At 37.4% G+C, this 12,875-nt stretch overlaps 2 protein-coding genes across 6 annotated transcripts in view; both read right to left on the minus strand.

The window, feature by feature from the left end:
- Positions 1 to 5,841: 5,841 nt before the first annotated feature.
- On the minus strand, positions 5,842 to 8,440 carry LOC123748494 (uncharacterized). Its single transcript, XM_045730675.2, has 5 exons — positions 8,324 to 8,440; positions 7,946 to 8,034; positions 7,063 to 7,233; positions 6,597 to 6,781; positions 5,842 to 6,328 (listed from the first exon to the last, which is right to left on the minus strand). Exons 3-5 carry the CDS (start codon positions 7,220 to 7,222, stop codon positions 6,323 to 6,325), a joined length of 351 nt encoding a protein of 116 aa, XP_045586631.2. The 5' UTR covers positions 7,223 to 7,233; positions 7,946 to 8,034; positions 8,324 to 8,440; the 3' UTR covers positions 5,842 to 6,322.
- A 4,216-nt stretch (positions 8,441 to 12,656) lies between these two features.
- LOC138362962 (uncharacterized) overlaps positions 12,657 to 12,875 on the minus strand; it is a 3,822-nt gene continuing 3,603 nt past the window's right edge. For 2 of the 5 annotated variants that reach the window (XM_069321530.1, XM_069321528.1), the window contains one exon: positions 12,661 to 12,875. This exon is cut by the window's right edge and continues 727 nt beyond it. The gene's annotated coding sequence lies outside the window, so the exon portion shown is untranslated. The other 3 variants (XR_011227941.1, XR_011227940.1, XR_011227942.1) reach the window with 3 other exon arrangements.

Raw genomic sequence — 12,875 nt, forward strand, 5'->3', positions numbered from 1 at the left:
AAGTGGAGTGATGCAGCATCATCCTCCTCCCTCCCTGCATAAGTAAGCAGGGAACAGCTCCTCCGACAAAATGACAGAAGGATTAGGATAACAAGAGCACAATCTAGTGATGACGAGTATGAGGAACCAATCACAGCCCAGGAAGTAAAGGGGGCTATGAAAAGAATAAAATTAGTCACCTGGTGAGGATGGCATCACCTACGACACACTCAATGCGCTGGTGAAGTGTCTGGGAACCCAATACTCCACCTGTTTAACAAGTCATTCCTAAGTGGAGTGTTGCCCACACAATGGAAACATGCAATAATTGTTCCCCATACCGAAACCCAATGACCCTGGTAATTACAGACCTATCAGTCTCATGTCATGCACTTGCAACATGTTCGAAAGGATCATCCGAAACCGACTATTGCACAAAATACGCAGGTTAGGGGATGTGGGTCAATGGATTTGTTAAAGGACGGGCACAGCAAATTGTATAGTTAATTATCTGCCTAATGACACAGCTAAGTACTCCCAATAAACTCTCTCCTTGGGGCAAATATTTTAAATTTAAAATACAATACCTAAAGCCACTAATACGCATAGCGTTTCGGCCAAATATATACGAAGTAAAACCCAAACAAAAACCCATTACAGCAGAGTAGGACCCATAAAAGATGAGACTAACAATGCAACCCATCCTCGACTCTAGTCCATTACATTCAGCGGTCGACCCCACAGACGCATTCATAAATTTTAACATGATGTTCATTCAAAACGGGAATTTTCTCAAGTATAAATTAATATTATAATATATTGGCATTTTGTGTATATATAGGCATAGGATAGGTTAGGTCAGGTGTTTAGGTTCTGTTGGCGTTTATTTGTATTTGTAGTACGTGGGTGAAGCATTGATAGTGTTGTGATTCGAACAAACTTCGTCAGTGAAGCACTTGTTCCGGATATGTTCGAACGTCAGCAGTTGTGAGTCGTGTGTAAACCGCTTTTCATTCATAAACAGGGGGTTTGGCGTGTGCATGGAATCACTTTTGGATCTTTGTTTGGAGGACGGGCTGAACAATGTTAATTTTAAGTTGCACGATAAAAGGGCAGCAAACACACTGATCGAATACTTTACATCACTGTTCACACTAGAAAGCTTGAATGACATCCCATCACCGACACAAATGTTTGTCGGAGGTAAAGAGAATGAATTAAGGGAAATACCAATTACACGCTACACAATCAGGAAGAGCATTGACAAACTAAAAGACTCAAAAGCCCAAAGTGTGAATGTATTTCAGTCCCAAGTCGTAAAGGAACTGAACTGGCAAATTCACTATGTTTGTCAGTGAAACTCCTTTTCAGAAAATCCCTGGACCATTATCACCTGTTGAAGGTGATAATGAGACCTTACTAAGTGATCTAAATGAACTTCAAAAATGGTCAGATGACTGACAAATGCTTTTTAATGTCGATAAATGCTAGCCCTTACATGTGGGCCACAACAATCCACTTCAGAACTACCAAATTGACAGCACTACCTCACAACAGATAGATGAAGGAAAGGGCGTTTGAGTCAGAATGCATCATTTTCTGATCAGGTGGAGAAAGATACTGGCAGTATGGGGCTTTAAATTTATTGAAGATTAAATTCTGCAGAACATGTAAATATATAAAGTTTCAAATATATAAAGTAAGTAAATATATAAAGTTTATATTAAACACGGTTTATATTATAGACATATAAACAAAGTTTATATTATATTAAACTTAATATTGAACATGTAAATATATAAAGTTTTGAATATATAAAGTAAGTAATATATAAAGTTTATATTCAAATATATAAAGTAAATATATAAAGTAAGAATTAACAGTAACAATTCCAAGTCCGAGGACTAGATTTAACTTGAAAGGTACACCCGTAGTAAGTATGAGACCTTAGCCTATAGTGACATGGAAACTAATTCATCAGAAACCTAAAGGTTAACTGGTACTAGAATTAAGGCCGAGTGCAAATGTGTAGTAATTATATAACACTAGGATATAACAGGCAGGACACAAAGAATAACTAATAAGTGAGAGACCACATAACACGTAATGTACCCGGCCAAGAGGCCGTAAAAGACCTAATGAATAAGGAGAAGGGGGTGTGACTACAAGTAGGGCTTACTAGCACCTAGACTGGGCAAAGTATTAGCTGCGGACAGCGGGACACTTGGGGACCGGCGCTGCACCCCCACCGCAGGCCAGCGGCCGGACCCCCCCCCCCCCCCGAAGGGCGAGTGCCAGCTGGCCGCGTGAGGCACTCAAAGTGGCAGAGCAACAACGTCCCGTCTGACGTAGGATGTGAGAGCACTACTCTTCCACCTGCCGACTGCCATTATTTCTGATGTGGCGAGCCCGTCCCGAGACAGCTGGGTGCGGGGCGTAGTCATCTGGAGGCAAGCCTAGCGCCGAGAGGGCAGCGCGTAGGATCCTGGAGAAATCTCGCCTGGTGACAGGAGCGCTTGTAGGATCTGTGCTTGTAGGATCCGAAGTGTTGATTCCTGACCATGTAAGCAATACCTGGTCCAGTCGGAGCGTGCGTCGATTTTTTGTCGCGTAGATCACCTCCCCCGGGCTGAAAGATATAAGGCAGTAAGGGTGGGCAGAGGCAGCATGCAGTGTTATCGACAGGCAAGAGCACAGACGAGAGGGAAACCCTAGCTGAATCAATACGGAGACGAAAAACGGGGGGAGGGAGCCCGGCAGCAGGAAATAAGAGATTCCTTAATTAACAATCCTGGATGAATAAAGAGTTTTCCGAATAATTATACTGTAGCAATGAAGGGGGCTAAAAATTCTAAGAATCTTCCAGCAAACGGAAGGGGGAAGTACCTTTGCTAAGAGCAAAGGTGGGAGAAAGCCAGTAGGAGAACAGCAAGGATGCACAAAGCAACTATAACAGGGGTAATACGAAACACTATAAATCTTGAATATAAACAATACATATACCAAGAACGGGTATATACAACTAAGCAATATATACATAAACAATAAAATGGAATAAGAACCAATTCTTAAAGCCAAATCTATAACATGCTTGTGTCCTAAGCGGATGTAGAATGTGAGCGGGAACATTACCCTTGGTCTCCATCCCATCTCTGCCTCCAGACGGGTGATAGGGCTGGATAGAAGCCAAGGAGTCTGCCTTAAGTGGCCGCTGAGTGAAGTCTTGTGTTGTCAATGAGCGTCTGCAAGCCGCAGCTAGTACGCCGTGAACTTCGGCTACATCTTTTAGAACAGGAGCAAAGCGAAATCGACGGCAGGGAACTGTCGTCCAGTAACTGTAATAAGGATAATAATAAGAATACAATGTCGTGAATAATCGTACAATGTAAGAATACAATGTAATAACGTAAATAACCGATGACGGCAAGTGCCGCAGGATGGAAGAAATTAAGAAAGCAACGCCAAACCATAATAACAATTTATATTTTTAATAAAATAATACTGGAATGACAGTAACGATACGGAATAATATTAATACCACCATATAGCCCAGCAAATAAGGGAAGATAATAGTATTAACGTAGGCCCTGGGCGGCTGCATCCCGTCACCGCTGCGTGCGTTGTAAAGGTGATAAGAGGGATATCCGGCTCGCGTTCTCTTCCTCGCCGCAGTAGGGTGGGGGGGGGGGGGTTCCGGCTTGTCGTGGCTGCGAAAAAAGGGGACAGAAGAAGCCGACTTTGCGAGGGCAGCGGCGGGGGCAGGCGGAGTGAGGGCAGAGCCCCTCTGTTTACCCGTATTTATACAGCCCCAGACTGCCCGCGCAATGCCGTGGGACGCGCTGCGCAAATGTTTCCTTCGCCCCCATCAGAAATATCCCCACTTGCGATCAAGCAGTGTCCATTTCGCCTTTTCGCCATGCCCTGTGGCTGGGGGGATTGGTGCCCTGAAGCTACATCAACACCCTATACCCCCCCGAAGTGGCAAGGGGAGTTAGGGGACAATAATATTGCTCAACAAGTGGAAGAGGTAATTAAAAAAAATCATACCAGAGCTTCATCTCTCGTATCAGGAATGGATGAGGGCCACTAGGGTAACAACACTGCAGACCAGGCATGACAGGGCGGATCTCATAGAAACCCATAAAATACTAAATTTGGAGGATGTCAATCCGGACAGTTTTTTCAAAAGGTCAGACGTAACACGAACGAGGAGCAACGGGTTCAAGCTCAAGAAACCACAATGTAGGACAGAAAACCAAAGATGCTTTCACCCATAGGGTTGTAAACCCGTGGAATCGCCTACCCGCACATGGCATAACTCTGCTTGGTATTAAAATGCTGTAGCGAGTAATCCTTATACTCGCTCCATTATCTCATTATCTTAATAGCATAACTAATTAGCACTAATTGCAGAAGCTACAATCCTTTCCCCAATTACAGGTAATACTCTTCTCAGCTTGTTGGAGGGAGCTGAGGTGTAATTACCATATAAGCAAGCGAATTGAGGAATGGAGGACAGTACAATTTCCCCATTCAACAATGTAGCACTCGGCGTGTGCAGTTCTAATCGACCCAAGACGCTACAGCTTCGACACAGAGCAGACAGCAGACTACGACCGCATCGAGCCGCCACGCTCTCGCTCCCCGAGTTCAGACACTCACAATTTGCCATTTGCCATTATCTTAATTTTATTGTACATGTGCTTGGGGTTCTACTACCCAAAATCATGCATGTCCCCTAATTATGCCATACAAATCTGCTATTAGAACTTTTACCTGAATAAACATTTAATATTCTTTATGTAAAGTAGTACTGTTAATTTAGTACTTGTGACGTGGATTGTTATGGCCCATATACAAGATCTTGCATTTAATTATAATTTACATTATAATTTGATGATGTGGTTTGTAATATTTTCATCTATGTTATTGGTATATATGACAAAACCTCATGTAAATCAGGTAGGTAGGTAGGTGAGTGGCAGTCCGTCTAATTACCCAAAGCTTCTTAGTACAGTATACGTAAGTAATGAAACTCTACGATATATTTCGATATACTACGACTCACTATATTGTTGGTGCTGAATGTAGAACATCATGAAAAAAAACTTATTTTTACTCTAAACTAACATAATTTTATAGCAAAATTGGAATCATCTAATTACCCAAAGCCATAACATTCTCTCTTTAGCGCATTTATTATGCACCCTATACCCATCTTGTGAGCCGAAGTGGAAAGAGATACAGAGGCTTATTTATTGTAATGTTCCTGCATGCTAATGTGAGAAGGAATCCACAACATTTTTATATTTACCCTCTTGCAAAGTATTCTTATATATCTATGTCTAGCTTCCAAGACAAGCACGTTATTACATGATTGCAAACTGTTTATTGCTCGTAGTGAAGAAAGGGAGTCAGAAATAATTAAGCTGTCTACTTCAGTGTTGTCAATAATTTCGAGTGCTACCAGGCTTAGAATGTAGACTTCCTGTGTTGAACTGCGAGTTAAGTTTCGTATAATTTTGTTATAAAATATGATTATTTCAGAGTAAAAATGGGTATTTCCATGTTCTACATTCAGTACCAACATTGTAGTGAGTAAATATATCATATTTCTTCATTACTTACGTAATGCTAGGAAGCATCATCTCAAATGAAGTAGTTTCCTGAACCTACTGGGCCGTCATATCTACACTTGAAACTTTGTACGGAGTCTGCCTCCACAACATCACTTCCTGATGCATTCCATTTGTCAACTACTGATACTAAAAAAGTTTTCTGTATCTCATTTGGGCACTCATTTTTCATGTTTAGTTTTTTTTTGTGTGTGTGTTTTTTGAAGGAAAGCAAAGAAATTGCACATAACTACAACTACAATTTATTTAATAAGCATTTCTAAACTAAACAAAACTTTGAGGGTAATTAATAAAAATAAAAACTAATTTGAAAACAAATCTTTCTTGAGCAACATAGGGATGCAAAATTAACATGACGATGATTTGGGCAAAGAACATTTGCCAACCCAGGGGTAGAGAATACTTGTTATTTTCTCTTTGCTTTGCTACTTAAAGCTACTCAAATCAAAGGGAAGAGTGTTTCTTCCATTTCTTCGTTGTCAGTCTGTGACTCAATACTGACTACACTGTTGTCACTGTCGGTCTCAGAATCCTCGGAATCTTGACTGTCTGTTTGAAATTTGTTGTACTCTACTTCCCTGTCTTCAGAAAACAGGTTAGTTGCCTCAAATAGTTTAATTTGATACAATTTTTTTCATATTTAGCAAGAGGGCCGTAAGTCCACTGGTTACATGCTGGAATGATGACTTCTTTATTGAGTATTTACCCTATTCCTGTAAAACAAACACACATCATTATTTCAGGCATTTTTTAAATTAAATGTTTGTTTTCCTAACAAGTGTTTCATTTAAGTTTTAACCAGTAAAAGTGATAATGATAATATTACAATTTGTGTCTACAAAATGCTTTTACTAATTTTACTTAGCTTAGACACAAACAACAATGATTAAGCTACCTGTTAAAATAATTACCAAGTAGCTATAATGCAATAACATTTATTTCAGTGGAGTAATTAAGTTAATATTGATACCTGATACTAACTTCAATTATCCAAGAGGGTGGAGCACTTTTGTTTTGTACATCATCTAGTCTTTGTGTTATCTCAAGCTTTTTTCTGTAGAAATCCAAGTAACTTTTCATTTCCAGTTGAATGACATTTTGTTCTTCCATAGTCCTGTTGTACATATGCAGCTTTTCTGCAGCATTTCTCTTTTCTTGAAGAGTAACTTAAAATATTCAAAATTAAATATAAAGTAAATTATTTAATAAGGAACATTAACAAATCTGTCATTGTAGGATGCATGTATTATGCAACAACAATGCAATCATATGTAATTATTTTTAAAGTATCTTGTTAATATTATTATCTTAAAAATATAAATTAGGCATGGACTTCCATTTGTCCATTACCATAATGAGTAAGTTTGAATTAACATGTTAGTAGCTAACAATATTTATCCTCATTGACAAGGCCAATATGCACAGAAAAATAACCAAATATACTTACCATTATCAGTTGGTTGAGGAGTGTCATTATACCATGGAAAGTTGCCCTCTTCATCAATGTCCACACTAAGTTTTTCTATATTGTCTTCATTGTAGACCGCTATCAGTTCCCTCAACTTTTTCCTGTCTGCTTCAATCTTTGCACGGTATCGTGATCTCATTTTGCTTGAAACTGAAAGAAACACTTTGTTACTAGTAAATAAGATTATAGTTGATAAATTTGTTTTGTATATACTTAGTAGTGAATACCTACACAAAAGTAGCAGAACACACTACATAAATATTTGCCAAGCACTTTTTTTTTAACAAGCTTAGGTATACACAGCAATGTGCTGCTATCCTATTATGTATGAAAGACCACAGTGTAGATCAAAAACCTCACAGGACAGCCAGTCATACATGGAATCTGGAGAGAATATGAAATGTAAGGCTGATCTATTAGCCTCCACTAACAAAATCGGGGTACAGCACAAGAATATCTTCCAATATTCCTGAGTGTATGAAGTAATAACAAAACTCAAAGTACATCATACCATTTGTTCTGAAGTCATTGATAACAGGGCAATCACATATATAGTGATAGTCAGTATGTCCTAGCTTTTGTTCACATAGTTTACAACTGGAATGATTTCCATTGGCAGATACATTACCTGCAGGCACCTGCCATAGATATTGATATCTCAACTTAATTTTGACAATTACCTATAATTACATAGGACAACACCTAAGTGAGATGGTATCCATACAAATCTACCTTAGAAATAAATGACATTAGATGTGTTTAGATAAAAAAAAAGTCATTGTTTTCTTGAAGTATTTTACAAACACTAAAAGATTTCTGTTTGTTTTATCAGTCCCTAACTTATACATAAGCTTTAACATACCTGCTACACTGGATATGTGGGATTTCTTGGTTCTAATTGAGTCACATACTAACTCTATCCCCTTTTGAACATCATTTTGAGAAACTGATCTGTTGAGAATAGAGGATACTGTTTACTATAATGTTTACTAAATTCAAACATGTAAAGACCCTGATTAATTAAAAAAAAATTAACTTAAATTTTTAGGCAATGGTCATAATGGCATTTTATGATGGCTGACAATTATTGTACAAGAACTAAACAATTAAAATAATAAAGAAATGTTTTGGCAATTTTATGATTTATGATACTGCATTGATTTTACAGTACAATAACCTTGTTAAAATATATAAGAGTATTTCAAAACAGTGTTTCTTACTATATATTTTACAAGCAAACCTTTTATTTAAACTCTGGGCTAAGTTGGTTAACTCTGCAATCCAGATGAGAAGTTGTTTTTCATCAAGAGATAAGTCAGCTAACTCCTTTCTTATTAACTCTGCAGCTTCTTTTGCCTATCAACAGGAGGAAAAACTGCCATGTTAGTATAATAAATGTTGCAATTTTTATTTAATATTTTGATATTACAAAAAAAAAAAACCAATCCTTACGAGCCTAACTGCTGATGAAGGCTGTTTAATGGCAGTAAATGTTATTTTTATTTTTATTTTTGAATGTTTTTTTTTTTCCTGTGCACTTATATTAGTGATTCATGATCATTGTTGCATATATTCAATGAATAAAGGAAATTACTTGCCTTACAAAATCTTGAAGCTAGAACACGAGCTAAAGAGTCATGTTTACGTTGGTTAAAAAAAAATGAAGATTCACTAAGTTCTTCTTCACGCTCTGAAAAAAGGGACAAAAAATAACTCCCTTCAATGAATATGTAAAATGAAAATAATTCACTTTTATGCAAGCGATGAGTCACAATAACGTGGCTAAAGTATGTAGACCAGACCACTCACTAGAAGGTGAAGGGACGACGACGTTTCGGTCCATCCTGGACCATTCTCAAGTCAATTGTGATGAGGAAGTAGAGACAGGCAATAAATAGGGTAGAGAGAGCTGAGGAGCAAAGTAAGGTGTATTTTAGGGGATAGTAATAATAATAAGAGCTGCAGAGGGCCTATTGGCCCATACGAGGCAGCTCCTATTATAACCACCAAATGAGAAGGAGATAGGAATAAGAAGACGATAGCAAGGGAGCGTAGGAGAAGACAATGAACAGAAAAAAGGGAGAAGAGTGAAAGAAAAGGAAAGAGAAAGAAAAGATAGATAAATGGAAGGGGTAAGCTTATCTTAGGTCACGTTTGTTAGAAAGATTACAGCATTTGAGTATATACTCTGAAAGGGAAGAGTCCACAGCAACAAAGCCAGGACTCAAGTTCATGTTGGGTACATTGTGTATTAGAGCCGATTCAACAAGACGGCGTCTGTGGAGAGTAGAGGCAGGAAAGATTATTTTGGAGGAAGACCAATCTATGGGATGATTAGAATCCCTCACATGGCAGAAGGGAGCATTGTTAGTGTCTGCAGACTTGACACTTCTCTTGTGTGCTTTAAGTCTGTCATTCAGTGTACAGCCAGTTTCGCCAAAGTATTGTACCAGATGAACAGGAAATAGAGTAGACACCAGCAGCAGGAGGAGCATTTTTTTTTTTTTTTTTTTGAGGAGCACTGTGAACTAGATTGCTACGAAGTGTGTTAGTTTGTTGGTGTGTTAGTTAGTTCTTATTCCTATCTCCTTTTCATTCAGTGGTTATAATAGCAGCTGCCTCGTATGGGCCAATAGGCCATCTGCAGCTCTTATTATTATTACTATCCCCTAAAATACACCTTACTTTGCTCCTCAGCTCTCTCTAGCCTATTTATTGCCTGTCTCTACTTCCTCATCACAATTGACTTGAGAATGGTCCAGGACGGACTGAAACGTCGTCATCCCTTCACCTTCTAGTGTGTGATCTGGTCAACATTCACTTTTATACTATCTATAATTTACTTGCTATATTAATCAAATCCAATTCATATACACAAAGTTGTAGGGTGACACCAGGTGTTGCTAGTTACTGAAGTCATCTTCATTACACATAATAAATATCACTAACAAGTTTTAATAGATTATACCTTCCTCATTGTAACAATGCACTATAAACTAACCGGCTTTCAACATGTTTTTGGTGGTACTGTTGTACCGCGACATATAGCTGAAAATTTGCTCGGTTTCTTCACCTGTGGTCAAACCACATCCATGCTGCCAGCGTCCTCCATACAAGACCTATAATTAAGATGTAACACACTGTAAAATAATTACAAGGTAAGAATATTAGTCGATTGCTCAAAAATTTAATTATGACTAAATACTTTATTCTGATTAATAGCTTTTTAATCCTAAAATAACGTTACATTTATACCAGTTACTTTGACAAAAGATAATTATTTACCTGGCAATACCATGCATGTGCATTTGCATGCAAAACCCCTAGGAACGGCTTTGTCTCCTGTAGGGTGAATTTTTTATTTTTTTCTTGAATTTTCAGGGCCCATGGCCAGTACTGTACTGGCATATGATGTCCTGGCAGATGTACTTGGCACTTTTGAAGTAATTTATATGGAGATAGTGTGCATAGCCAAAAACCTCATCACGAGTCATATTGCACATTTTGAGAATTACACCATGCCGGCATGATGCAAGGCTTATGCCAGTCTGGTCCAGGAATTTGTGTGTATACGATTCGTTTCGTGCCGCTTTCCACAACGAGACACCACAATTTTGGCTGTTCTGCAAATCAAATATAAATGATATATAAATATATGATATATATATATATATATATATATATATATATATATATATATATATATATATATTTATATATATTTATATATATATATATATATATATATATATATATATATATATATATATATATATATATATATATATATATATTATATAAATGCAGTATATATAAAATATATAATAAATAATGAAAAGAACCTAACCTGATGGGTGATATAAAAGTGATATAGACCAACAGAAATATAGCATCTTACTCAATATGGCTTCAGACCCCAAAAATCACCATTTATATGGTGCATGTAGCTCTTGACAAACGTTGAGTACTCTATGTTTTACTTGTTGACTTGCCTGTGGGTTAAAAAAACCTAACTACTCGTTATAATATATATATTAACTCTGTAAACTGTAAGACATCATGACTGTCTTTTCCCAATGGTGTAGTGGGTTAAGACACTCGCCTGGCGTTTCGCGAGCGCTTTGTCCTGGGTTTGTATCCTGGCCTTGGAAGATTTACTGGGCATCAACCCTTAACTATGGCCCCCCCCCCCTGTTTACCCAACAGTAAAATGGGTACCTGGTTGTTAATGGATTTGGTGGGGTCATATTCTGGGGGAACATAGGATTAACGACTTGCTTGAAACACTATGCGTGCTAGTGGCTGTACAAGAATGTAAAAAGTCTTGTATATATAAATAAAAATATAAAATCTATGTACAGTTTACAAAGTCTGTACACATAATATTTACTTTTGTTTTTAAGCTCTCTATATGGTTAAGGTGATTAGTCACATCATTGTCAGCAGCAAAGTCACTCTCTGAATAATATGATTCCCTCAATCCTCTGAAAGAAACAAAATGACAGTATTTACATAATTTACATTGATTTGTTTTCAATTTTGATGATTGTGTAAATATATATTACTTAATGTTATAATACATGAATAACGCTATTATGTATTGCATGTAAGAATTTTTCAGATATTGATATACTTACATAACGAATAATGTATTGTGATATATAAGTTGCCCTAATAGAAATGTATTAATTGTTGAAAAATAAAAATTTATCTTACAAAAGGAAAATTGTTTAAGAACTGTACCTTCCAACTTTTTCATATCGGAATAACTTTTTGTTTCCATCAATATGTATGGCAAATGGGTTAGTATGACAAGCAGGGCACACGGTCTTATTGTAGCTTTGGACATTTGCAAGTTCATACTGCATAAATCTCCACTCTTGGAATGTTCTTTTAGCAGCTTCAAAGTTGATGCAACCATCCTGAAGTATATACTGAATATAGAATTTGCATGGATTAGCCCCATATATTGGGGGAGTGGGTAGCACAAGTTATAGTGCAAGATTGAACAACTACATTCCCAGCCTAATACTGGGAACCTTGTTCCCAGCGTAGTGCTGGGAACCTAGTTCCCAGCACTAGGCCCAGATGTGGCTAAGCCATGCAAGTTGCATGAGTTAGCCATATATATTGGGGGAGTGGGTAGCACAAGTAACAGTGCAAGTTTGAAGAACTACGTAGGAAACTATAAGGATGAAATTAATGCTTTTTAGTTTTACTTTTGAATAATGTTTTGAACAGCTGGACAGCTTTTAATTCAATAAAGAATTTACCAATTAGGAGCAATAACCAATTACTTTATTTGCATAGAGAGTTTGCACAGATTTAGTTTGACTCGGGGGATATCCGAGAGATATTGATTTCTGGTGTGGTGATTATGGGATCCTTTACATCTATCAAGGAAGAGTTTCAGATCAGGATGTGCATTTAGGAACAAGGTTTTGTACATGTAAGTGGCACAAGAGAATGTGTGGAGTGGGTTCATATTTTTATGTATTAATATATATACAGTTTAATGTATACAGGTACTTACATTACATATATAAAATTAATAAATACTTACTCTTCCATTACGAGAGCCAAGCGCTTGGAGCACTATTAACAAGGATTTCATTGATAAACCTGGACTGTTCCTTTTAAGGAAATGCCAGTTGTTCAGGAGTTTGGTGCTGAAGAATGTGTTACTTTTCCTGGCTGATGAGCAGAAGTATCCACCATTATACATCTTAGCATCTGCAGGAAGGCTGTATCCACACTCTTGACACTCAAATATGGGCAGATAAAGGTCATAC

Source organism: Procambarus clarkii, chromosome 9 (assembly GCF_040958095.1).
Source record: "Procambarus clarkii isolate CNS0578487 chromosome 9, FALCON_Pclarkii_2.0, whole genome shotgun sequence".
NCBI lineage: Eukaryota > Metazoa > Arthropoda > Malacostraca > Decapoda > Cambaridae > Procambarus > Procambarus clarkii.